The 27,691-nt window shown below is 34.1% G+C and overlaps 5 protein-coding genes across 6 annotated transcripts; 3 read left to right on the forward strand and 2 right to left on the reverse strand.

The window, feature by feature from the left end:
- Positions 1-227: 227 nt before the first annotated feature.
- On the forward strand, positions 228-7,282 carry LOC123216913 (histidine kinase 3-like). Its single transcript, XM_044637572.1, has 11 exons — positions 228-1,616; positions 2,047-2,328; positions 2,575-2,744; positions 3,124-3,336; positions 3,573-3,759; positions 3,851-3,902; positions 4,031-4,266; positions 4,374-4,472; positions 4,818-5,938; positions 6,193-6,535; positions 6,663-7,282. Exons 1-10 carry the CDS (start codon positions 1,284-1,286, stop codon positions 6,419-6,421), a joined length of 2,922 nt encoding a protein of 973 aa, XP_044493507.1. The 5' UTR covers positions 228-1,283; the 3' UTR covers positions 6,422-6,535; positions 6,663-7,282.
- Positions 7,283-8,278: 996 nt separating this feature from the next.
- On the forward strand, positions 8,279-11,195 carry LOC123216916 (nuclear transport factor 2B-like). The gene is made up of 2 exons (XM_044637574.1): positions 8,279-8,716; positions 10,831-11,195. The coding sequence occupies exons 1-2, from the start codon at positions 8,420-8,422 to the stop codon at positions 10,903-10,905; spliced, it is 372 nt and encodes a 123-aa protein (XP_044493509.1). The 5' UTR covers positions 8,279-8,419; the 3' UTR covers positions 10,906-11,195.
- A 1,719-nt stretch (positions 11,196-12,914) lies between these two features.
- Positions 12,915-13,650, forward strand: LOC123216917. Its single transcript, XM_044637575.1, has one exon. The coding sequence runs from the start codon at positions 13,203-13,205 to the stop codon at positions 13,410-13,412; it is 210 nt and encodes a 69-aa protein (XP_044493510.1). The 5' UTR covers positions 12,915-13,202; the 3' UTR covers positions 13,413-13,650.
- A 117-nt stretch (positions 13,651-13,767) lies between these two features.
- Positions 13,768-16,649, reverse strand: LOC123216915. The gene is made up of 2 exons (XM_044637573.1): positions 15,983-16,649; positions 13,768-14,168 (listed from the first exon to the last, which is right to left on the reverse strand). The coding sequence occupies exons 1-2, from the start codon at positions 16,371-16,373 to the stop codon at positions 14,152-14,154; spliced, it is 408 nt and encodes a 135-aa protein (XP_044493508.1). The 5' UTR covers positions 16,374-16,649; the 3' UTR covers positions 13,768-14,151.
- A 4,112-nt stretch (positions 16,650-20,761) lies between these two features.
- On the reverse strand, positions 20,762-25,357 carry LOC123216798 (agamous-like MADS-box protein MADS4). Of its 2 annotated transcripts, none has more exons than XM_044637370.1 (8): positions 24,961-25,357; positions 23,200-23,278; positions 22,369-22,436; positions 22,147-22,246; positions 21,792-21,833; positions 21,673-21,708; positions 21,320-21,459; positions 20,762-21,037 (listed from the first exon to the last, which is right to left on the reverse strand). In XM_044637370.1, exons 1-8 carry the CDS (start codon positions 25,143-25,145, stop codon positions 20,959-20,961), a joined length of 729 nt encoding a protein of 242 aa, XP_044493305.1. In that variant the 5' UTR covers positions 25,146-25,357; the 3' UTR covers positions 20,762-20,958. The 2 variants fall into 2 exon arrangements, with proteins under 2 accessions (XP_044493305.1, XP_044493304.1); XM_044637369.1 differs by having other exon boundaries at positions 21,673-21,714; positions 24,961-25,356.
- Positions 25,358-27,691: the final 2,334 nt, after the last annotated feature.

Genomic DNA, 27,691 nt, shown 5'->3' on the forward strand with positions numbered 1-27,691 from the left:
GCCAAAAGATAAAATGTGTAGAGATGAAATATTGAGATCATGCAAGGGTATTTATGTCAATAAAAGTTAAGCCATACAGACACAAGAGAGTTAACGACTTAGCGTGTAGAACTTGTCTACTGGGATGGGATGGGATGGGATGGGATGGGATGGACAGGGATGTGAATGCGAAGTTGATAAAAAAGCAGTGATTTCTGCTGAGTGGAACTATGCCCTTTATTTTATCTTTCTTTATTTTTATTGTACGTTTTAAATTAAAATAATACTTTATCATATTTATTTTGGCTGGATGGTATGAATAGGGATAATGGCCTGAGCTAGTCGACAATTTCACCAATGTATTGTGTTATGCTCATTTTTCTTTCATAGATTCATGTTTCGTTCTTTTGTGTCTTTATGAATCAATTCTTGTTAATTAGTTTCTTTTAGTGTTCTCTCTTGGGTTCATTGATCTTCTCAGTTTGTTGGTTTAAATAACTATTGCTGGGTCAGAAGTTAATGACAAAAACAACAGCTCCCACACGTTTCATTTTCGTAATATTTGATTTCAGGAATTTAGCTAGTCCTATAAACTAGAATTTCTTGTCAGATTCTTGGTTGCTGTGAGGGTTGAGTTGGGTTTCTGATTTGATTACTAAATTTCGAATCTTTTTGTTGTTCTCAGCCTTGGTTGGTAGCTGAAAAGGATAAAATCAAATTCTATTTTAGAATTAGAAACTTCCTGGGGATTCTTTAGTTCCCTTTGTCTTCCTCAGTTTTTTTTGTAGTCTTCTCTGTAGCATTCTTCAGTTTCGAATTGGGTGAGCTTTAGTATTTTTTTTTTTTCCACTTCTCTCTTTTTCTTGTTCAAACTTTGGATTTTGCTTATGTTGGGTTTTACTCGACAGTCTCTGTAGATTTGACAGTGGGTCTCTCTCTCCTTACCTAATTCATTTCTAGCTGGAACTTAACAATAAGCTAGACCCACTTCTACTTTCTTCCTGTTTCAAGTTAGCTGGTGTTAACTGGTCACTTTTTTTCCTTTCTTGGATGAGTTTGCTTCATGTATTTGGGTTTAGTCTATAGGCGACCTTCTTACTGTTTCAAGTTAGCTGGAGTTAACTGGTCACTTTTTTTTCCTTTCTTGGATGAGTTTGCTTCATGTATTTGGGTTTAGTCTAAAGGCGCGGGAGAACTCACTTTGGATGCTATGTTACTGGAATGTTTATGTGGTTTCCATGAACTGGTTGATACATGGTTGAATTGAAGATACTAGGACTGGTTTTCTTGGTGATGGTCGTAAGATGTGGTTAGAATGTTGGGATAGGATCTTGGGGAAGAGTTGGAAGATACACAATCTTTATTACCAGTCTATTGGGTCCAAGAAAGTGAGAATAATATGGTGGAGAAGGATGTTGGCGGCATGGTTGGGTTTTTGGACTTTGACATCTATGTGGGTCTTTTGGTACATGAATGGACAAACTAATGAAAGGAGGAAAGAAGCTCTCGCTAGTATGTGTGATGAGAGGGCTAGGATGTTACAGGATCAATTTAATGTGAGCATGAATCATGTTCAGGCTATGTCCATATTGATCTCCACATTCCACCATGGCAAGAACCCGTCTGCTATTGATCAGGTTATTTGATCTCCTTCTTTAACTTTACCAACTTAATATACTAAAAGTCTATCTAGTCAATAAGTCTGAACTTGTTGTCCTCAGTTTTCCTTGCTCTGGTAGTGTTTCTAGCAAGAAAATTCAGTCAAGAATGCTAATTCTGTTTTGTATATTTCAATTCACTGACTGAGAAGAAGTATTCACTTCTTGAACTCCTTGCTTTGGATCTATTCGGGTACTATGATGTAATTGCTTTTAATTCTATGATATTTCTTTTTGTCATTTCTGGTTTTAATTCATAATGTTAAATAAAGTAATTTTTATGGGGTTTCTTTGGAGAATGTTAATTTGGTAAGTAGGTTAAATCTAAAACCAGATCTGAGTTCTTTTATCTTTGAAGTTTGATCACTAGCATCATTCAACTAAACAAACTAACTTGAAGAATATGTAGAGGACTTTTGCAAGGTACACTGAAAGAACTGCTTTTGAGAGGCCTCTCACAAGTGGTGTGGCTTATGCTGTAAGGGTGCTTCACTCTGAAAGGGAACAATTTGAAAAGCTGCAAGGCTGGACTATTAAGAGGATGGATACACTCGAACATAATCCAGTTCACAAGGTTGACTATACCCCTGAAGCTTTGGAGCCATCCCCAGTTCAAGAAGAATATGCTCCTGTTATCATTGCACAGGATACCATTTCGCACGTGGTTTCTCTTGATATGCTCTCAGGAAAAGTAAAGTCTAGTTTCTATGTTCTCAATGTTTATTCTTGTTATTTTCTCGGTTTTAGTGATAGAATTGACCATAAAATGCAACATTGTCGAGCTAGGTTCTAAATTGACCATTTACTGGCCTAAATTTTTTTATTGGAAAGTTCATTCTCTACAATTATAAGAACCATACCAGTGATTTATTGAAGAAGTTTGAAGTTGCAATTACTATCCTGAGTAGTAAAGTTGCAATGACTTTTGTACTTACAGGAGGATCGTGACAATGTGTTGCTAGCAAGAGAATCGGGAAAAGGAGTCTTAACCGCGCCTTTCAGGTTACTCAAAACGAACCGTCTTGGAGTTATTTTGACATTCGCTGTCTACAAGAGGGATCTCCCCTCAAATGCAACCCCAGATGAGAGGATTGAAGCAACTGATGGGTATGGTTTCTATCAAAAATTTAAAATTGATCGAGAAACTTTTTTATAGGATTTCCTCACTTGATGGTCCTTGATTATGGAATTTGTAGAAAAACAGATTCATTCACATCGCTTCCATGTTATAGAATATAGATGCATACAAAATGAAAAAAAGAGAGTTATTAAAAAATATTAAATAGACTTCGAATCTTGGGATTGATACTAACTGAACTTAGTGTTTAGAGATCAATGATTTTGAAGAAATGAAATAATGTGAACAGGTACACTTCAACTGTAGTAAAAATGAATGTCTTTCTAATCTGCACTTGAAAATTTTAAAAAGTGGTTGGATGATGAATGTCAAGGAGTTTCTCTTATGTTTTCTACTGCTTCCAAGCAGGTATCTTGGTGGAGTCTTTGACATTGAATCACTTGTGGAGAAATTACTTCAACAGCTTGCAAGCAAACAAACCATCTTAGTCAATGTTTATGACACTACCAGTCTGTCTCACCCAATTAGCATGTATGGTTCAAATGTATCAAATGATGAGCTGGAGCATGTTAGCTCCCTTAATTTTGGAGATCCCCATAGAAAGCATGAGATGCGTTGCAGGTAGTCAATTGATACTTATTTGAACATTTTGGGTTTTGCTTCTGTTTGATTTACAATTCTATGTTCAGTTAAAATTCCTTGCACTTGCACATAAAGTTGCTGTAAAGATCATAAAAGCACTGGTGCATCTTCTATCCAAAAGGATCTTAATCCCCCATTGCCACTTAATTCTGTTGGTGGAGAAGATGTAAAGTAGTTGAAACAGGTGAATGACAGGAGTTTTGGTCGTAATGCAGATTCAAGCAGAAAGCACCGTGGCCATGGCTAGCAATAACAACTTCTGTTGCCATCATTGTGATTGCATCTCTTGTTGGACAAATATTCTATGCAACTGTCAGTCGAATTGTCAAAGTTGAAGAAGATTATAAAGAGATGATAGAACTCAAAAAAAAGGCTGAGGCAGCTGATGTTGCAAAGTCACAGGTGCTTGATACTTGTAATTCAAACTATTATGCTTGTTTAAGTTTCATCTGTCATGTTGCTTTGGTTCTAAACATACTTAAACCTTCTGTAGTTCCTTGCTACTGTTTCCCATGAGATCAGAACCCCAATGAATGGTGTTCTAGGTGAGTTTCGTGGCTGTCCTTTTTCTTGTATATCTATGCAAGTTCAAATCAACATAATAATTTTTAAAAAATTAATTAATTATGGAAGGTCAGAGAACCATGAAAGCTTAATTTTATTGCTATTTCAGGAATGTTGGACATGCTTATGGACACAGAGTTAGATGAAACTCAACAAGATTACGTCAGAACAGCGCAAGGCAGTGGAAGAACTCTTGTTTCTCTTATAAATGAGGTTTTGGATCAAGCCAAGGTTGAATCTGGTAAGCTTGAGCTTGAGGAAGTGAGTTTTGATCTGCGGGCAATTCTGGATGATGTATTATCTCTCTTTTCTGGGAAGTCTCAGGAGAAAGGAGTAGAGTTAGAGGTATGTGTCTATTATTATCAATGTTTGAAACTCTTTTTTCTTTTTTGGGGGGGTTTAATATAAGAACATATGAAATTTGCATAAATTTTTTTTTTGGGTGAGAGCAGTTGGCAGTTTATATCTCTGATCGGGTTCCTGAAATCCTAATTGGTGATCCAGTGAGGTTTCGACAGATAATCAGTAATCTCATGGGGAATTCAATCAAAGTAAGTATGCAGTCAGTTCTCAGTTGATTTGGTTTATGCTGACTTTAAACAAATAGATGTTTACATATTGTGAAGATTTGGGGTGAAACCAGGCCCTATGATGGGAGTTTATTGTTTCCATACTAGGTTGGAAGTTTATTACTTTTTGAGGGAGAAATAATGACCTTATGAAATAATACGGATTAAAAAAATGAAATTCTCAGGTGAGTTTTGGTATGAATTTTGCTACTGGCAATTATGGTGCATTTATCTATGTGTAAAATCAATATAAAAGCATTTATTTTAGGATCTGCTGTATGTTTTTTCCATGAATAGTGATAAAATGATACATTTTTTATCCTTCAGTTCACAAAGGTGGGACACATCTTTATTACTGTCCATCTTGTTGAGGAGGTGATGGACTCTAAAGAAATTGAGACTGTATCATCATCAAAGGACACCTTAAGTGGCAATCCTGTTGCAGATAGACGCCGCAGCTGGGAAGGATTTAGGGCTTTCAATCTAGATGGATCCACTTGTTCTTTCAAACCATCATCTTCTGAGGTCATCAATCTAATTGTGTCAGTTGAAGATACAGGAGAAGGAATCCCTCTGGAATCCCAATCTCGTATTTTCACCCCTTTTATGCAGGTTGGTCCATCAATTTCCCGATTACATGGAGGTACAGGAATTGGGCTTAGCATAAGTAAGTATTTGGTTAGCCGCATGAATGGGGAGATTGGATTTGTTAGCGTTCCGGAAGTCGGGTCAACTTTTACATTTACTGCTGTCTTAGGCAATGGTTCCTCTAATTCAAATGAGCAACAGAGCCAGCAAATGAATGGTCAGTCTAACTCTCTGTCCTCAGAACTTAAAGGCATGACAGCATTGCTTGTGGACCACAGACCTGTACGGGCCAAAGTGTCAAGATACCATATCCAACGTATTGGAATTCATGTTGAAGTAGTTTCTGATTTGAATGATGGTATATTTTGCATAGGCAGTGGGAATATGGTTGTCGATGTGGTCCTTGTTGAACAAGAAGTTTGGGAGAGGGATGCAAGTATTTCAACCCTCTTTACTAATGAATTGAGAAAATTTGATCATGGGACTCCAAAATTGTTCCTTCTGGCTAAACACACCAGCTCTTCCAGAATGAATACTACAATTTCTGGTGTTTATACCCCAACTGTAATCATGAAGCCTCTGAGGGCCAGCAAGGTTGCTGCAGATCTTCAACGAGCCTTGGGTATTGGGAACAGGGGCAATCCCATTCCAAGTCTGTCTCTTCGTAATCTTCTTCTTGGGAGAAAAATTCTAATTGTGGATGACAACAGGGTGAATCTCAAAGTAGCAGCTGGTGCTTTGAAAAAGTATGGGGCTGATGTGGAATGTGCAGAGTGCGGAATAAAAGCAATCAATATGCTTAGGCCACCTCATCCTTTTCATGCCTGCTTCATGGATATCCAGATGCCAGGAATGGATGGGTATAAGTTGCTTCCTTGCTTTGAGACCTTTTATTTAAATAATTCTTTTTTGAAATAAGTTTCTGAAACCTCACAAAAAACGACAGTTATATTGTCATTTATAGCATAAGGCTCTTACTGTTGACTGTTTAGAAGTTTTTTGGCTTTTTGTGATGACAACTTATTATAGTCCACTAGAAATAGATCTTCTCAGTCTGCAAGTTAATTGTGATGTAATCTACTTCTAAAAGCTGTTTATTTTCTTTGCTTCCCAGATTTCAAGCTACAAGGATTATTAGAGAGGAGGAACACCGTTACAATAATTCAATTCATCATGACGACAATGTTTCAAATTGGCATGTACCTATTTTGGCCATGACTGCAGATGTGATCCAAGCTACACACGAGGAATGCCTAAAGTGTGGGATGGATGGATATGTTTCAAAACCGTTTGAAGCTGAACAGTTATATCGAGAAGTTTCACGTGTTGTCCCATTTGTTTGAGATAGGAATGTGTGGAGGGGATTTCTGTTGAAGGCATATGGATAACATTAGCACAAGGCACCTGTTCTCCCGGATGCTTTTGTTGCTTAAATGTGTTCAGAGTTCTTTCCAAGAGTGAGTTCTCCATCGACCTATCATTTAATTTATAATTCTCCTCGTGCAAAACTATATATATCTTAATAATTTGATGCATAGCCTCGCAACCTCCATTGATTTCTTGTTATGCTTGACATTTCTCCAGGAAAATACGTTTCATAGCAGACTCTGTATATAGAAGCAATGCTTGATTGAGTTTTTATTGATTGGTCAAGAGCAAGATAACAAAAGCAGTACAGTTTCTATATATACTCGATGTTATCTTCAGACCTTTTCATTAGTTACTGTAATATGAGATTGCTGTGCATAATTGAAACCATCTGATAGGACATTAGATTAGTTAAGAATTACAACTACTTTAGAATGGATAGAAAGAAATCTTAATTAATTCAGGACTGTATTTAGAAGTAGGAACTATGCAGTTATTCCGCTGTCTTCCCCCGTTCAACAATAAAAATTGCAGCAATTTCAAGAGATCTTCTGGCGCTCTCGGCTGAAAACGTGTGTATGAAAGGGATTGATTCAGTAGAAAGAATTGAAGAAGGCTTCTTATCATCAACCAAGGGGAGAATGCGCCATGTACATTATTAAGACATCAATAAAGATTATTATTGTGTAATTATAGTCTCCATTGTTACCATATTAATGTTGTAAATTTTCATTGCCAAGATCTTGGTGTGGTAGGTATAATTGATATGACCATTACAGTGACAGTGTAATCAAATTTGAGTAATTCTGTGATTATTTTTTTTTCTGATTTGTACACTTGATATGTTCATTGCTTTTGAGCGACACTAAACTGTTGAATATTGTTCTGCTTTATTGACGACTACTTTCATTACTCTACTCAACATGTTAAAAAGTTGAAATCCCAATTGCAATTTCTTCTAATCTCAATCAACCCTCTACCAATGGCAAACCTCTCTCTCACTTTCCTTCCAAATCCCCTGAATGCATTCTTTGTGAGTCTCTGTCAACCTTTCATTCCCTCACTGTTTTTATTTTCCCTTTCTTCAAATCAAGAAGTGCGATGTCAATGATGAATTTTCTAATGCTTTTGCAGATGAAAGATATAGACTCCAACAGAAAAAATATTTTTCAACGTATAGTTTCTGGATAAATTTGTGTATCTAACAAATAATTTTTTGAATTTGCTATGAACATAGAAATAAAATATAATAAGATAGTTTTATTATTTTCATATTATTATAAAAACGTCTTTGTTTTTTGAATTTATTAACGGAGTGTGATAATTTATTATTTTTTTTAATTTTAAGATAACTAATTATCATTTTAGCATTTAAAAAAAAAAAAAATAGTTCTCCCTCTCTGCCGTGAGTCGAAACTGTAAAGGCGTTTGGGGAGCTTAAAAATTAATCCGGAATTGTGTGTCAGGCGGGAAATTATATATTAAAAAAACTGCTCGTGAAATGATGTGGATGGTAGGCTTATGGCTGTAAATGCCTGAGTGGGTGAGGAGATAAATTTTGAAATGTCTTGGGTTGGGGAGGTCGACGTTTTTATTATTAAATTAATCGATATGCAAGAAGAAGCGGCGGCGGCGGCGGCGGCGGCAGCGTGAAATGTAAGCAAACAGTGACAGGGAGTTGATTCAATCTTTTTATTACTACATAGAACAGTACAGAGGTTATATAATAAACAACGGCTGACAGACAGTACACCAACCGATCAAATACGTGTTGACTCTTGATCTTTTCAATTTCAAATCTTAGCCCTTGATCTATATGACTATAAAACCAACACCTTCGGCCTTCCCGTCTCCTGCCCTCCCCCTTTCACAGAAGCGGAATAAAAAATATCTCTAGACTTCTCTCTCTCTCTCTCTCTCGCGTCAGTCTCAAGCTAAAACTAAACAAACTAGCGGCTTACGGATTTGATCAGATGGATCCAGACGCAGTAGCCAAGGCTTTTGTTGAACACTACTACACCACTTTCGATGCGAATCGTGCGGGCCTCGCTAACCTTTACCAGGAAGGTTCGATGTTGACTTTTGAAGGACAAAAAATCCAAGGCTCACCTAACATCGTCGCTAAACTCACTAGCCTTCCGTTCCAGCAGTGTCAGCACTCCATCACCACCGTCGATTGCCAGCCATCCGGTCCCGCCGGAGGCATGCTCGTTTTCGTTTCTGGTAATCTCCAGCTTGCCGGTGAACAGCATTCTCTTAAGTTCAGTCAGGTCCGTACTAACGCTTTTTATTTTTACATTCCTTTTTATTATGATTTCAGTTTGTTCTGATCTCAGCAACTTTTTTGGTTTTTGCTCTTTACCGATTAGTTTGCGATTGATACGAGATTGTTGGTTCTGTGGTTTAGTCGATGCCGTAACTTTTTTTATTTGATTTTCTGCTGTTTCTTTTGCTCGATCTAGGGCTTCTTATTTCTGATGCTTTCCTGTAATGAATGAAACGTTTTTATTATATATTTTAATGTCATTTTGATGCTTATAGCCCTTAAATCTAACCACTTAGGGATTTTTTTTAAAAATTTCTTTATTCTATAGACATTGCATATTTGTCATATTCAGAACCACTCTATTGACATGAATTTGATGCGTTTATTTATTTTTGTTTTAAATTCTTTAAATAAGTGTTTCTACTACTGACTAAAAAGCACGATTGCTAGTTTAAACGCTGTATAGCATAGGCTTATTTGAGTTGCAAGGTCTAGATCAGTGGTTCGCAGCTGTTCTTACTCAGCATTTTAAGTAAATGATTTAAAAGATTATGGTTTTTTGATGGAAAACATTGTGTTCATAACTTCATTAGTGCCACTGAGGTCTCGAATGGATGTGATTGAGATTTAATAAGATTGGGAATGCATTTTGCTCATCGTGTTAAATTTATGCGGAGACATTAGGGGGGCGTTTGGTTGACGTCTTTTAACATTACCTTGGTAATCTATTTTTTATTCCTTTGTTTGGTTTATCAGTAATAAAATATTACAATAATCTTCTATTACCAATGCTGACGTGTTAGTTAATATAAGTGGTAATCTGATTATCACCTTCATCTTGGGTATTTAAAGATTACTGAGATAATCTTGAGTTTATTATAATTATATTATTATTTATTATTTTTCTGAGATAAAAATAAATTTGTTTTTAATTAGTATGATAAATAATATAAATAATATTTAAAAATAATTATATTTAGGGGCATTTAAATAAAATAATTTACTAGTAATTTTTAATTACCTTTAACCAAACACAATAATTATTTATACCTATCAAATTTTATCAAACATAGTAATCATTTATACTCAGTAATCTTTTAAGTAATTTATCTTCAAGGTAATCTTTCTATTTTGGTAATAAAACATTACCCAAACCAAACGTCCCTTAAAAGTTTTACCCTATTTATCTCGTTATGATAATAGTCATGTTTAGTTGCGATTAGAAGTATTGTTAAGTTTCTACATTCCCTTCTATTTAAGACACCATTTCGAATATTATCTATGTTTTTCTTCACTGGTATATTTATATTCCTGGACTTATGTTATATGAAAATGAATATTTAGTAGTATGCTAGGCCTCTAATTAGCTTATATTGCTTAAAATTTAGATGTTCTTCCTTCCATATTGTATTTTGGCTCTTCTTTCTCTTTTCTTCCTTGCCTATGTACGGGTGCATCTAAATTTCTTATTTACTTTAGTTGTGTATTGGTGATGTTTATTGCCTAAGAAAGAGTTACAATGTTGGTGACATTTTAAGTCATTGCATGTTCTTATTTAAGCAGGTGTATTGTGTGTTCATTGACATGATTTGTGATTGTTTATCCCGTGGTACTTTATGGCCTTAAACAACCCTCTTAAGTTCATTTCAATTAAGGTATCAGTGTCTTCAGCCCAGACTATTAGATTTGTCTGTTGAGCCTCAAGTAATGTGGATTTAGTTAAGTTGTCTAGTGCAATTGTCTGTATCCTGTAAATATTTTTTCAGTCTATTGTTCCATCTCAATGCTACCAGCTAACTGACCATACTTATTATGTGATCAAATGGCAATGGGTTAGTCTCTCCTTAATGAATGACTGGTTTAATATGCATTTATTTGACACCTCCCAAACTATGTGTTATTGATATAGAAAAAATTTAGTACTGCAATACTATCTCCACTTGTATGTAACCTGCTTGTCCACTGAGCACTATATTTAATTTCAAGAGTATCTTTATTTGTCCATTTGAGAATTAATGCAATTGTTTAAGACCTGCATTAATTTTGTTTTTTTCATCTCTTTTTAATATGTTATATGCTTGTCCCTGACAATGACATTGCGATGCTTTCTGCTTCCAGTTGTTCCATTTGATTCCAACACCCCAGGGAAGCTTTTATGTGTTGAATGACATATTCAGGTTGAACTATGCATGAAGAGTAGATGATTTGAAGGGAATATATGGGCTTAAGGATTGAAACAAGTTTGCTTTTATTTTATTCAATACTGGGTCTTTTGTTGGTTGGTTGGTTGGTTATATTAAATGTTTCCTTGTGCCTTTTTTTCCAAACTTCTATTGAGAGACATCTTTGTTGTGATGGTTGAGTTGGTGAAAGATGCTTTCTTGTAAACTGAGTATTGAAGGTTGAAGGCTTTCTAGTTGATTTTAGTGGCTGTTCTCATATATGTTTACCTAGAATGAATCACAAAATCTGCAATTGTTTAATTGCTTTCTTCCTGTATGTCAGCATTTGCTGATTAATATTTTTCCTGTTCCTTCTTGATGAGGTATAGAGGGGTTATTTATCAATTTGAAAAGAAGTTATCGTCTAGTTGTAGATTTTTCTAACCCTGTTGATGTCGTGTTAGCATATTCAATGACTTTGGCCTAAGCCGGCAGCTGTATTGATACTGTAATTCCCTCTTTTCATGGCCAAACCTTTTTTGTTTTCCAGTTTTGCGTAATTAAACACTGTAAGCTGTTTTGCTTTCGTCTTTTGATTTTTTTTTTTTAAATCCAGTTAGGTTTGGATTGGAATTATGTTTACTTTATGGATCAATTCAATTATCAAAAAAATACTATTAAGGGTCAGCAGTGAAGCTCCATGCAATGGTAGACCCAAAAATAAAATCAGGAGGGACAATGTTGAATAAAAGTAAAATATATTAGAGTCAGTGAAAAATTTTAAAAATTATATTAATATTTTATATATGTAAAACTTGCAATTTTTGGAAATCTAGGGGGTTTAAAAAATTTTGTATGTATCAAATAAAAATTTTTAAAAGTGAAGGGGTGGACCTCACTTCATTGACTCTCCTTGACCTCACTTCGAACCGCCTCTGATGCTACACCGCCGTTATATTGAGCGACAATCCTTAACACCGTCTCGACTACTAAAATTGGGTTAGCCTCACTGCCTAGCTCAGACAAAGCTTTCTTCTCTCCAGCATCTTCGACATCGGTAATGAATTAATAGGTTTCAAGGGGGGCGTGTGACAACAAACCCACAACAATCATTGCCCTAGCCACCATCAATGAATTGTTACTTGAGTTAATAACAATTAGGACTTTCTTTGGGAGATATCAGAGATTGTGAAAGGTGTCGGGTTTGACATTGTTATGGTTGAGAGAAGTAGGATTAATGGACTTCGGGGGACAATTTGTGGACGTCAGGGAAGGGGAGTAGGATTCGGATGGCAATTTGGTGAGGCCAAATGACTATTACTTTCACGGTGTCAATTGTTTTTTTAATTTTTTTGTAAAAATGGTTTTATCGTCTTTCTATTTAATAATTTTATTAATGAAAGTAGATAACGGTTGAACATAAAATATTTTGAGCAACAAAAAATGCAAAATAACTGTTTCATCCAAGTTTCAGCCGGGCATTTTCATTCGCCCTGAAAGTTTTACCAAACTATGAAGTAAATAGGAAACCCCAACTCAACGGTAACAGCCAACGTTTCTCAAATAAGATGAGGTGGTCACTGGTGATGCGTTAACAAAGTCAAAAGATGGCAAATGCGCCACAGCCACGCACATTATTTCCAAAATAGGAAATGTGCTGGCGTGATCAGATTCTTATCCATTCCTATCTCCTCTTCCTCCCTCAAAAGCTCTCTGTACTGTCGTCTAACGGCTATAATAAAACACCGTAGAATTACGAAGAAGTTTAATAATATAGTGCAGTCAATCAATCCGCTTCAAAGTTAGATTTTACTGTACCCCTGGGTAAAGTATACTTGAAGTTCGCATGTGAATTCAAATATCATATTTGCTGTCGGTTATGGCTATCAATGCAAAGTTAAGATAGATACGCAATCATCACTCAGAGCTTTTCTTACTTCTAATATTTAAAAGTTATAAATGGGTGGCGTACAAAGTTGGTTTCTTCCTAAACATTTTTGGAGCAGATCATGATATATAAAACTCGATTAGATTGTGTCATTAGCTAAGCATTTAGGGAAGCTCAATTGAAGATGGTGCCAAGTTGTTATTGCGTATTGGCATCTGTCCAAAAGGCACCCATTGAACGTGACATGCTAGCTAGATTTTCCCAGAAGAAGATTTCTTGTTGAATACTACTTTCTTGATTCCCTCCATTTATTCCTTGCTTCATTCTCTCAAAATACAGTTTACACGTTATTCTCTTCTTCCTTCATCTTTAAGAGAAGACTAAGAGTCGTGGTGAGTTGGTACTTGTATTCAGAAAAAAGGAAGCTTGGCTAAGTAGAGATGGCAGATTGGGGACCCGTGGTGATTGCAGTGGTGTTGTTTGTGCTGTTAAGTCCAGGATTGTTGTTCCAGTTACCAGGGAAGCACAGACTGGTTGAGTTTGGGAACATGCAGACAAATGGTCTTTCCATTCTTGTTCATACTATCATCTTCTTTGGCCTCACCACCATCTTTCTTATTGCCTTAGGCGTCCACATCTACACTGGATGATCACTTCTGCAATATTTGTATCCACTGCCGGTACAGTTACTTCCAGTAGTTTCTATTCATTTGTTTCAGGGGTTTCCTTTTGTTTACTCTAGAAAATGACGACTTTTCCCGAGTTGATCGCTGTAATTCATTTTTGTCATTGTTGTTCTTTTTTATGCAAACAGATAATTGAAAAAAAAAAAATGTCTGTGAACCATTGTCACATACCTGAATTTCAAGGAGATGATTAGTTTTTTAAGTTTTTTTTGAGTCTAGTCACTGGATTCAAGATTTCATCAAGCAGATAAAATGTGTGCAGCGTAAAATAAGTCAAAATTTTAATTTTGAAATATTGTCGAGGATTTAAACCTTCCTCTCATACCTAAAATCTCTCCTTTATATAAATGCTCAAATTTACAAGGGACGAAACCTTTTCTTTTTAAATAAGTACAAAATAAAAATATATGGAACTTACTAAACAGAAATTGAATATAAGAAAGAAATGGGAACAAGCTTTCCATTCTGCTGTCGGGTGGATTATCATTATACATTAATATGAAAATCCTCCAACAATTGACTCTTTGTACTATAATAAAGAAGGCATATCCGCATGTTCAGGTAACAGATGGAAAAACAGTTATACACAATTCCTGTGTCACCAATGCTTCCAGAAACCTAATTGGATTCTTTCCTTTGTACGTTGCCAGAAGCTAAATTTGCCATACATATTTCAACTATCCTTCTCAATCACCTTCTCTCTTCAAAAAAGCTTCCATGCTGCAAAAAGGGGAAATTGTTGAGAAAAACATATAGACTACAAAACTTTAGATTTTTCCGTGACAGAGGATGTGAGTTCGATGAGAAGCAAGACATTTCGTCCACACAAGGGAGATAGATATATTCATAACAACCATACAGACAACTCCCCAATATGAAAAAGATTCACAACACATTCCTACAACTCAACGTTAACGCTACATTGCATACAAGATATATAATTTAGCAATTCTAAAATACTGGACCAGTTGAAATCAAAACATCAGTACTAAATCCCATTTTGCTCACACTTTGGTTAAATGTAATTCTTTCATGGATGGCAAGCATTTGACAAGCATAGATTTAAAGCCAATGTGGACTAATGTGGGCATCCACTTCAGCTAGCCTAGTTCAGCCTTGACAAGGCCCTCAACAATCACAAGGATAGGCTGGATAGAATGGATTGTAACACTGTAAGTAAGTTCCTAGGCACCAACAGCATTATATCATTCTCTGGCTAGCTGAAATAGGATGTGACTATATCAATAGAACTTAGCCGCTCCTAATGTTAAAAAAAAAAAACTTCTAATAATGGCTGTGCTTTGAGCTGAATTTACAGCTTGAACAAAGAGATCAAACTCACCTTAGGCATTCAAGCTCAAGATTGATGAACCATATCACTTAAATGAGTCAATCACAGGACTGACTTATCCCACTACTTGTTTCCACAATTTAGAATGTGAAGTGAAATCAACCAACCAACAACTTGGCATATCTTAGAGAACTTAGGCAATCTGAAGGCTTTAACAATGTTGAATAAGCCCAAAAAAAAAAAAAGCATCAAAAAGCCATTTTTACAGATTGCGAGTGTAGCCAATTACCAAAAAGAATCCACATATTTCCAAGATATACCTACCAAGATCCACATATTTTAGAGATATATAATGGCTTCTTCCTAACTATATCTAAACTTCTGAATTGACCTCGAAACACTGCATAGTCGCAAAGCCAGTAAGAATGACAAAGGACATCAGGATATAATTGAGGTAAGGGCCAAACATAATGGAAAGCTAAATAAGTAGGAATAAGCGAAAGAAATTGTCATTATGACAGTTATATTATGAATCCCTAAAATCTGAAAGCATAGTGTCCACAGCAAGGTTCATTGGTTCTGCCACAGCAAAAGATAAGATTTGCTTACAAGAAACAGTTTGGTTTCAAATTTTCTATTTTCTTTTTTACATAGTGGACAAATGAGATCAGCCCTTTCTTTCTCGTTCCATACGGTTTCATTAACAACCAAGATGAACCTGTTGACCCTGTAGTCTCCAAAATCATAAGACTATTACTTTGTAAATGGAACCATATTTTACACAGAAGCCACATGGAAAATATGTTTCTGTATGAAATTTATAACTTCTACAGCAGACTTATAACTCTGCTTAAACACAATTGGCTGGCGGCTGTTCATAACAGGAATAAAATAAAATTTAGAATTCTTTATATGTTTGATTGTTAAAATTTAAGATTTTTTTTCCCTAAAAAAATTGCCTAACATGACTGTTAAACATTTTACATCTTCTTAAAATTAGATTCTATCAGCAAAAAACCATGGCAGGTATTAACTTATTCTATCAAAAATATGGGTCAAACCACCATTGTGTTCATCAACAATCTAACTAAATCAGAGCCCAAAAAAAAAAAAAATCCAATGTCGAAAAAATTGCTATTCCTCCGCACATATCGATAAACCCAAACAAATGTTCGAAAGAGCAAACAAGCCAATACAAATACCGCCAAATTGGCAAAATTTTCTTTAAAAAGGAAAAACATACCAGGGATATCCTTTCTGGGCGAAGATGATGGGGCCATGGCGTAACAAAATATAGATTTACCCAAAACTGATATAGTAGAAACAATCCCAGCAACATAGAGCACCATAACCAGTCCAAGAACCCAAGGCATCAACATGAACCCTATAAAGAACGTCACGGATCCACACAACATCAAAGCTAACGAAATCCCCATCATCAACGACGCAAATCCCACCGGAGAGATCTGCGAGGACGACCTCCTCGTCGACGACACCACCGCTGCCGATGATAGATCCGAGTACGGCATCGGCGACGGCGGTGATCGCAGGATATTCAACACCAGAGCTGATAGCTCGTAAAAGACTCTAGACTGTTGATCTTGTTGCTGGTGTTGCTGTTGTCTTCTCATCATTTTTTTCTCAAGAAAATACGAATTGGATAGAAAATTTTTAACCTAATCCAAGAAAATTAGCGAGAAAAAGAATTTCTAAAATCGATGCAAATGGATAAACTTGACATGTATTATCTAAAACGGTGCATGATTGGTGAAGAATTTAACTTGTGTTGCAACTGGAAGGTTTTGACAGGCAGAAGTTTGTTTGTTTCTCAGGAAATTCTTCGAGAAACTGAGAGAAAGTGACGCTGCGGTGCAGCTTCTTTTACGTACTCTTTTTAAATTGAACAATATTGTATTTATTAATTGCGGGATTTGCCTTTTATCTTGAACAAGCCAAAGCAACATGACAAAATGAATAAATTAAAAAAGTGAAACTCTCAGTTGAGGTAGAGACGCGTAGTTAATAAACGTGCACGAGACGCGCATAGGATTAGGGTGGCTGTGGGGCCGGCTGACGTGGGGCCTCATCTTCTTCAAAATTGGCTGACCTCAAGATATTGTGTCCGAACTTAAAAGCGCGTGGTGCAGGTGGGACCGGTTAATTATACTTATGCGTGCACAATTATTGATACAATTACCTTAATCGTAGGAACGGATAAGAATAATATAATAGGGCAAAGACGTTGTCCAACCCAACTTTTACTCTAATCTCAATAACATACTATATATAAGTTGAAAATTCTAAATATCCACCCATAGTTTAACTTTTATTAAAGTAAATGGTAAAATTATCATTTTACTATTAAACCTTAAACATTTCTATAATTTCTCTTCTAATTTAAAAAATTAATAAATTTTTTTAATTATTAAACTTTAAAAAATAGTATTTCTCTCTCAAGGATAATTTCTTCTATCTCCGACAACGGGTTTCCTTTCCCATCGTCGCTTGGTCTTTCCACTATCTTTTGTCGTCTTCATTTGTTCGACAAATTGGCCTCTAAAGAATCTTTTGATGTTGATTTGTCGATTAGACGAAGATGATTCATCTTATTTTTATCCAGTCGAAGAGACAACGACAATGTCATGTTTGTCTAATAAAATCGGTTAGGTGAGAATGTCGGTCCAGGAAGAGAAAGATGGTGAAAAGGTCGATCGTTGGAGATGAAAGAAATTACCCTTAGAGGAAAATATAATTTTTTTAAAGTTTAATAATAAAATTATTAATTTTTTAAATTAAAAAAATGATAAAAATATTTAAAATTTTAAAATTTAATAATAAAATAATAAATTTATCCTTTAATAAATTATTAACTATAAATAAGCATTTAAATTTTTTAACCGAGATAGATGTATTACCGAGATTAGTATAAAACTTTTGGGTGGGAAATAGTCCTTTGCCCAATATAATATCACATCAGTCGGTAGCTGTAAAGCCTATAAATTATAAAATATTAATATTTTGGAGAAATACTAATATTTTGGAGAAATACCAACATACCCCATAAGTTTGATGACAAAATTTTACCATCCTTTAAGTTTTGGAAAACCTATTCCTATTGATTTATCAAAGTAACTGTTATTTTTATCCATAGTAAATGTTTATGTTATTTTATTCAAATATAATAATAACAATATATTAAAAGGTGTAAATGTTTACTTTTTGTTTATTAAGATAAATAGATTTTTTTTATCTTATATAAAAAATTATCATATTTATTTCATATATTTTAAAAATATAACTACATTCTTAATAGTTTATAATATAATTTTTACATCTCTATTTTGAGAGATTTTTTCTAGGTGTAATTATCAAATTTTAAATTATTTAGAACATACTAAAATTTCAAGTTTTTAAATATTTTAAAAACCCTTAAAATTTTTTTAAGATCCCAAATATTTTCAAAATTTATAATTTATCTTCAAACATATAATTATATGTAATTAACATTTATATTTATATTCTTTATTAGTTTTAGTTGAAATTATAGTATAAAAATTATTTCGTAAAATTTTGAAAATAAAATATTATTTAGTTGTAAAAAATATATAACAAAATTTATTAAAAATTTTAACATATGGACGAGGAATTGACTTTTGGTGTTAAAGTGTCATAATCATCATTTTCTCAACGTGTTTTGTATTTGTCCAAAATTGAAAGTGACGGAAAACAGAGAGGTACTTAGCAACTGAATGAATTGTAGCGCAGTGATTTGTTTTATTCAAAAATTTCAAAATAGTTGGATATAATATATGTATATATATTTTTAAAAAGGCCAAAGGACTATGTCACCCCCAAATTTAAGTGCTATTTCAAAGTCACATAGTGAGGTTTAAAAAATCTAAAATCTCATCTATCTATTAAAAATTTCAATTATGATTAGGAGCAAAAGAGTTATTTGATAAAAAATTTTAAAAATCTAAAGTTTTATCACGTTTGCCCCCCTCAATTTGAAAATTACAATTCCCCCCACCTAAAGTTTGAAAAATTAAAATTTTCCCTTTAGGGTTTGCAAACGTCGCTAGAGATGGTTGTCTTAAGTGGCACCAATACAATTTCCTCTCGGCTTAACTCTTCCTGTCGATCATCTCCCAACCATCGGCGAAGGCTAATTCCTTTGACAAAGATGAAATTGTCTTCGTTGGAGTGTTTTCGTCCGAGGAAATAGCCTTCGTCGGTGGTTGAGAAGTGATCGACAAAAAGAGTCAAGCTAGAAGGGAGAGCTGACGCCACCGGAGATGGCAAAGTTCGCAGTGTCCAACGATGATTTGCAAACCTTAGGGGGGAAATTTTCATTTTTCAAGCTTTAGGTGGAGGGGATTTGTGAAATTTTTATGCTGAAGGGGGGGCAAACATAAAAAAACTTTAGTTTTTTTGTTAAAAGACGGTTTTAACCTTAATCTTAACTAAGATTTTTAACGGATAGATGAGATTTTGAGTTTTTCAAATCTCACGAATGTGATTTTAGAACGGCACTTAAACTTGGGTGGAAAATTGTCCTTTTGCCTTCAAAAAAATATATACATATAAAATATTTTTGGATAACTAAATTCTAGCACTTTGATAGTCATTCAAGAGAAATGAATGTTGTTGATTCTAATCTAAGTGCCCCTGACCGTTGTTTGCTTTGTTGTCTTACGCTTCAGGATGAGCTTGAATTATTTCTCAAACTTACAAGCTGTGTTTTTTTTTTCTTAGACAAAAAAAATTTTCCCGTGTGATTAAATTAGAGAGTGAATAATAAAGAAGAAATCTCCGCGTGAAGATCATCTAATTTGATTTTGAGCACGTGGAAGGTGTGATGGAAAGAGATATAATATTATTATTATAATTAATTAGATCTACTGGTGAAAATTATTGAAGTAGTTTGAAAAAGTGAAATTAGTAAATGATTAATGTTTTGTCAAAGAAGAATTAGTTTGATCAACCTTAACTGCCAGAAGGCTTATTCCCACCAAAGATTAGTGTATTTTAAAATTCTTATTTACAGAAATTTTAAAATCTAAATATTTATTATTATATTAAAATTTTTATTTAATGTTAAAAATAAAATATTATTTAATTAAAAATATTTAAATTGATTTTTTATTTAATTTAAAAATATAACAATTTTTCTTGCGTAAAGTTTTTAAAAATTGAAAATTTAGTTAGTAGGTCAGTCAAAGCTTATTTAGTTGGACAAACCAATCTTACAAGTTGAAGGCATTGAACAATTCTCAACTATCTTACACGCGAACCACAATAATTATTATTTTTTTCTACTTTTTCGTTTATTAATTATTGGCATACTTAACGTATTACTACAACATAAGATTTGGGATTTGTGCCACACGCAAGCCACTTCCCACCGCAAAATGAGAAGCAAGGGTCATCAATTATGAACATTATATGATTTATATGATAAGCATATTTTTTTCTTTTTATTATTCAAATGTCCTTCACTTTTGCCACCACATATATCTATTGCTCATCCATTTTTGACATTATCAATCTTTCCCTATGACCCGCTAAAGATGATAGAGAAGAGTCTTGGATGCTCATGCCTCTGAAAAATTCAACACCAATTTAGGACTTTCTAGGCCTGCCATTGACAGTCAGCCAATTGCAACAGCTGAAACGCAACACCCAACCTTCGATATATGGGTGATCTCTCCAACACCCCTAAGCAAACATGCAATGCTACCCCAACAATACTCTCATCATCAAAGGGACTTCTCCAACACCCCAACAACACCACTCACCCGTCATACTGTCCAACTTGGAACTACCACTCAGTGATTTCATCATACTCCTGTTGATTGCATTATCAAACCCCATAGCAAAATAAAAAAAGATATAAATTTGCCATTATATTATTCGTTTTCAATCTAGAAATAGCATTTGCTGGCGGCATGCATGCAACAGTCCAAGTCCATGCATATAGTTAATGGCCTGATGGTATGCAAAATTAACCAGAGAGATTATCAGACCTCGAATACACACACTTGACATATAATACTTTCAGTTTGTTTTGGCTACGTTGTCCACAGAGTACTTCAAATATAAATCCATAAGTGTTCCGATTCTCCAAATAAACTACTTACAAAGAGATAAATCTTCCAGTCTTAATTATGAGTTATATAAGAATGGATTGCATGCATTCCATAGATGACATATATCCTCTCATGGCAACCATCCTGGCATGTAGTTATTCACACTGGGGCCTGCACTCACTGCTGTTATTTGTTCATGTTGATATGATCTGCAGTTACCAATGAATCCATATAAGAAAATAAATACATATAAACAGTTTAAGCATCAACTTTCAACTATGAGCTATAGCAGCCTCCAAATTTCTCTAATATCTCTTGTTTCTACTGAGTTGAAGATACTTTATTTAAGGGTACTGGCGTGTACTGCATCTCTAATGTTACCATAAAATGCAAAACTGTGTAACCAATTTTCAGAATATTCTTTCTGTGCTAGCACATTTGTGCAAAAGCTTGAAACTTACAAAGATTATAGCAGGTTTATTAATACTTACCCGATTTGCAATGTAGGCTCGCACTCCAGGGGATGGAAGAAGGTATCTCCATGAAGTTGAGCAGGTTGGCGGCCATACCCCATTTCTTCTGCACTTGGATTCAACTGGAGCACTGAGCTTACTTGGTATCCTTCCATCAACTGCAAAGTAGCATTCAACATGTCATAGATTATCATCATCTTCTCTAATTGTTTCATGAAGACCCTAACTAGGCATTTTGCCTCAAGTGTTTTGTCAGTTAATTATATATATATATATATATAACGTAGCTTAAATTCTCATTTGGTTCCTCCATTGACATGCATGCAGAAAAGAAATCTATTCATCCATTTATTGGTGAGATCAGAACGTACCCTTTGTTTCAGGGTCTTATTTGTTTCGCTGAGCACCTGCTCCTGCAATTAAAAATATTGGGAATCGGTGTGAATTTAAAGAAAATCAACCACGCAAGATCAAGTTTTCCGCATAGTACCTTATGTTGTAACTCCATAAGCTGATCCAGCATATATTGAGTCTGTAGAACAAGTATCATTTATGAAAGTGATTTAGCTAGGGATGTTTTAAATTAAGTACTATTTATATATTTGTTGTGTTTCATCTCCTGTATGAAGTTCCCTAATCAAGATGTCATTCAAATGCTGATACGAAGCAATAAACAAACCAGATATTTGCTTTGTTTTCCCATCTAAAGAATAGTGAAACTCATGTGCTTTAACTTTCTAATATTAGCATCTGATGAAGCATATCATACATATGCAGCTAAATTTGCAGCCTAAAAAAATTAAGTCAGCATGAAGATAGGTGAACTGCTGAGGTAAAGTATGTACCCGCGTGGATCTGATCTGTTTCAAAGACATGTCAAGCTGCTTTTCAAGTGATTCAAGCTCTTTGCTGCTTAAAGGGCCAAGTTCTTCTCCAAGGAGGTTCCTATAAACATAATAGTCCTGTTTAATTAAAGTCGATAATACACTTTGAACGCTCAGATATCTACACAACTTGCGTGTCTATTATTGTTTTTGCTTGTATGAAGCATTAAGTATCTGGCTCACCTTTGGGATCTTTGCAAGGCTTCATAACGTGCTTTCAGCTTCAGATATTCCTGCTGGCTACTTATCTCCTGCAACCACAGGTGTAAAATTCATTTAATCACGAAACTCACTCTGAAACACACCATATGTATATCGAACAATATAGAGCGCCAGTACTGAAAGGCAATATCTTAGCACAGGTATAGAAAAGCAAAAGCACACACACAACACAGGTCACATAACCAGATCGTTCTATATTTGAAGAATGATACAAATTAAAGATATCCAAAGTTTCATCATTTTTTAATAAAATACTAAAATTAGTCTATGAATAAGGGAATCAATTCAAAAGCCTCAAAGAAATCTTCAAAATTTTCCAAAGTACATCATAATGAAACTTGAAAGAAAACGGGCGATCAGAAAAAAAAAATGAACGAACTTATAATTCCTCGCAATCATTGAATTACTTGTTATATATATGATCTTTATACTGAGCCAGACCAAAAACTAAAGATTCTCATTTTGCTATAAACTAATTATCATGATCACAGAACTCGAATAAAGAAAAGTACAAAAAACATAAAGTATAGGACCATTCAATCAACTCTGAGATCCTTGAATTCTCAGTGTTGGAGTTGAAAAAACCCAACTACAAAACTTATTAATAATCTTATAGACATCTGTGATATTTTTTTCCTAACAATTAACTACGCTTACATCCATTTACTGCTTAAATTTTTTAAGCTTTTTGGTTTCTGGTAACTATTGTGTGGAAACCTGATTGTTGATTTGTTTAAGGAGTACTTCTAATTAAATAATCAAATTTTGGCAGACAAAAGGAGTAAACATTACCAGGGCCTCTCTTGTGGACACATTTGGTTCTGGTGCTCCATAGTTACACTTCTGGTACCTCTCCAGTGTTTTGAGCATGCTAAATTTTCAGGAAATATTATAAACGAAGAGGAATATAGCCATCCATAAGCATGAATTATCAAAAAGCATATAAATTTTTCAAATATAAATCACTGAACAGATATATATATATATAAGAGAGACCGGTAAAGCATTGCAGTTTTCAATCAGAGAGAAGGGAAGACATAAAAAGAGATGTAGGAGAGAATTGAGAAGACCTTAAATTTAGAAACAACAACAAATGAGGGCATCAGGAAACAGATTCAAAAGAATTTGATTAACAAAAAATTATAGTCTCCCATATCTCATTTATTAAAATAAAGCAATAACCTACACAGATTAATGTTGTGAGAAAATATTAATTCTAATTAACTTGGTTAATTTATTATCACTACTTTAAGTTCATTTTAAATCCAATTATTTTAAAAATTAAGATCAAAGAAGCAGGGATTTGGTGCCTATGCTGCGCGATTTCCTACGAATTAGGGTTTTGTAAATTAAAATATATATGATGCCCTAAGTTTATTATTAGGGCTAGACTAAGAGGTAAAGATTGAAAGTAATCTTTAAACACAGACAAAAATCTAGTTAGCATACCGTCCTCGTCTAAATTCAGATCTGATTCATCTGCGAAAGTGTGAAATAGAAAAGACTAATCTTGAGAAGGGAAAGCCTAAACGGAGAAGTAACTGCAGGCTTTGGGAAGATAAAAATCTCATCGATTTAAGCCTTCTGATTTGAAAATTATCTGGAAAGAAGAGGGTTTTGAACCATTGGAAACAAAGGAAAACTCTCAAGAGAGTGTAAAGGAATAAGCTTTTCAACTCCATATCTCTATGGTTTTTGTGGAGGATACTTCATGAAATCTTAAGCAGAGAAATCGAAGAAACCATATAGAGATGGAAGTTGAAACAAAATCTTCAGTTTCATATTGAAATGAGAGAGAATGAAAAATTGACAATGAGTTGAAATCATGAAAATGAAAAAAAGGAAAAGGAAAACGACGAAGATAAGATCTGATATATACATCAACGAGACCTCTTAGGTTTACGGAGAAAAGGAGAAAACGGAAGAAGCAAGAAAGAGAAAAAAGAACAAATTAAAGGAGTCTGAGACAGCAGGAAAACAAGAGTCTCTATGTTGAGCTTCTCGGATTAATTAAGAAGGAAACTGAAAAACAGTTTGAATTCCTAAGAAAAACTAGAAAATTATCAGATCATATAATATAAGAAAAAGAAACAAAAAGGGAAAATTCATAAGTTGAACAAAAATGGAAAACAGAAAGGAAAAAGAGTGAGCTTGGAAAAGACCAAGGAAAACAAAAAACAAGACACTAAATTAGGGTCAATATAACAGTGATAATAAATATAACAATTTTCTTCTTTTTGCTGATTTCCAGTTGCAGATCTAACAACACTACGAACACACAAACACTCAACCTGCTAAAAACGCCGAGACATTCACAAAAACGGCAAGAGACTCTAAGCTAAAGAAAACACTTTCTCTCTTTTCAATTTTCATGATCAAAATCAGCCTATCACTGGAAACAGCAAAAGAAAAAAAATTCAACCATCAAAAGCAGATTTCAAAGCAAGAATCAAAGAAAGGGTGAGAGAAATATGACATAGAAGGAAAAGAAAGAAAAAAAATCAATTTTTTTTTTTTTTACAGTTTAAAATTTTAGTTGTTTTGGTGATATACCTTGGACTACTGCAAAATTCGTACAATTTTCCTCTAGTAGAGAAGATGATGAGAGCAACCTCAGCATCACAAAGAACTGAAAGCTCATAAGCTTTCTTCAAAAGTCCATTCCTTCTCTTTGCAAAGGTCACTTGCCTGTTGATCTTGTTCTCTATTCTCTTCAACTCAACCCTACCTCTTCCCATTTTTTCTCACAATCAACACTTGCAAAAACAAAGCTTCACTACTCCTAAAAACCCTTGTCTTTATATACTCTCATAAATCTACACTGTACATATATTAACTTGAGGTATGCAATTACGGTCTCTTCATTACAATCCAGTCTACCTCTCCATTTCTTTTCTTAATAATTAACCAAAGAAAAACGAATTATATGGATTGTTACGTGTTTTGTTTTTGTTTTTATTTGTTGATGTTGATCAGACGGTGGAGATCAAACTAAAAGTTCAGAGAAATTAAAACGAAAAACCTTAAAACATTAATGAAAAGACCACGAGAGGGGCACGTGTCAAGTGGAGAAGTGAACAACGTCTGATGATAATCATTTCTTTCTTTGGGTTCGTGTAACAACGTGACCTTAACTTAGCAAGCTGAAGCTTTTGTAGTTCGCATGGGCCTTTTATTTACGGTTTTACCCCTCCGCAGATTCCAAACTTACTGTTACAGATTAAGATCTGTCGAGCTGATGATCGATGCATGTACGTAGGCTACTGGTTAATGGATTGGATTTGTTCTAAAAGACAAGGAAAAGTTTGAGCAACCTTTTAGAAAATGGATTTTCCCGAAATAATTAGAATTTCAACAACCATCGAGGACTTCACTTAAATTGCGTTTTGAAACCGGAATAAAAACATATTACTTGTTTGTATAGCTCTTCTTTACCTGATCAGAGGAGTCAGAAAGCTTGAGAAGTATAGGACAAACCTTTTGTAGGCTGGCTAATCCGTGTAACATGCGTGGCAAAGAAGTACAAAATTTTATTTGTGCTTGATCGAATCAATACAAGTAGCTTCATGCGTCAGGTGTGGCTTAGTTTGACTATTTGATGCATAAAAACAAAAGTCAATAAATTTGGTAGTTCCGAGTCATCTTTCATTTCATATAATTAATTAAGTTTCTGAACATTGATTCAATACATATGTAACATGTTGATCTAATAACTCGATTTACTATCAAGATTTTATCCTTTGGTTTAATAAACCAATCTAATGTTAATATATTACTCATTTTGAATACACAATTCATTATAATTTTACTTTTGAATTTTACAACCCAAAATACGAGTCTATTTAACTAGTTAAATATTCTCATCTCCCAACAATGTAGGATGAATAGATAGAATATAGATAGACCTAATATCTCTCTTATGTGAGATTTGTCTAAAGGTATCATAAAATCAATGTTTAGTGTTATTGATTTTAGGAAATGAATATTTTACTGATATAAGATTTGCTTAAAAGTATCATAACATCAGTGTTTAGTGTTATTGGTTTCAAGAAGTGAGTGGTTTCTTATAATATGCAAAACCAATAATATAACTGAAAGAGACTCGAACTCAACCCTTCTATATGAAAATTTTAATATTTGTTAACTTTTGAGTTCAACAATTTATTATTAACTCTTCCCATTGTAAGATAGATTAATAGTAATTGATTTATTCTGCTTTAGAGATTAGAAAGGTATGTACGATTAAAGTATGAATAGGGCTTCGATAAGTATGTTCTTTTTAAGTAAAGATTAAGGCCATTAGCAAAAAAGTCAAAGTTGTGGCATGTGGTATAAGTTAACACTGTTTCTTCATCTAATATGAATCAATTTTATGAATAATGAATGATTGTGATTATCACACCATAAAGGGGAAGTTTAAACGTAAACCTAGTTTTTGCTGAAGGCATCTTATAACAATAATAAATAGGATTTAAAAAGATCTATACCACTAATTAAGATTACTATAGAAGAAGACGAATTGAAGTTTGTTCAAATGATTTGTATTCAAGAGTGTAGTTTTATAGAGACGTGTGTCGACTTAAGATATTGATAGATATATCAGAGACCTAAATTAGACACTAAAACATTATTACTAAAAGATTAAATGAATCTGATTTTAGAAATATTAATGTTATTTAATTTATTCGATCACTTTTTTCGTTTTTCTATATTGTTATTTGACTATAGACAAATGAGTAAAAGGTAATAGAAGTTTGAGAGAAATTAAAATAAGGCAATGAACCCTAAGGCTAGTAATTGTAAGGGTTAAAAGAGGCTGTGGGTAGGAGTAAAGTTGCGTGGAAAGAGTTGAGTATTTGATTGTGACCACCGACCAATGCCATTCATCCCTGTTCCCTTCAATAATCAATAAAAAATTGGGGCCACTTCTTCACTCGTTGACGATCATCTAGTCATGTTGTCCATACCCTAAGCATCCATGCCCATCCATGATTGTTGATGTCAGTCTCCCTTAATTAATTTCTCTCTTATTCATATAAACTAATAACCCATTGGTCGTTTTATCATTATTATTTTGTTAATGAGTTTAACTTTGAAAAAGGGTTGCTGGAACAACTATTTCCCACCCATTATTTTGATGAAACTATAATTTTCTATCTTTGAAGTGGAAAAAGTTTATTGTTCATCCGTCATTCACTTCTACTAATAAAAATGTCTAGTAGAGTGATAGGAGGATCATTTTGTTAAAAAAAGAGACATGAAATGAAAGTAATAGTCATTTAAC

The sequence above is a fragment of the Mangifera indica genome, chromosome 5 (genome assembly GCF_011075055.1).
Source record: "Mangifera indica cultivar Alphonso chromosome 5, CATAS_Mindica_2.1, whole genome shotgun sequence".
In the NCBI taxonomy this organism is placed as follows: Eukaryota; Viridiplantae; Streptophyta; class Magnoliopsida; order Sapindales; family Anacardiaceae; genus Mangifera; species Mangifera indica.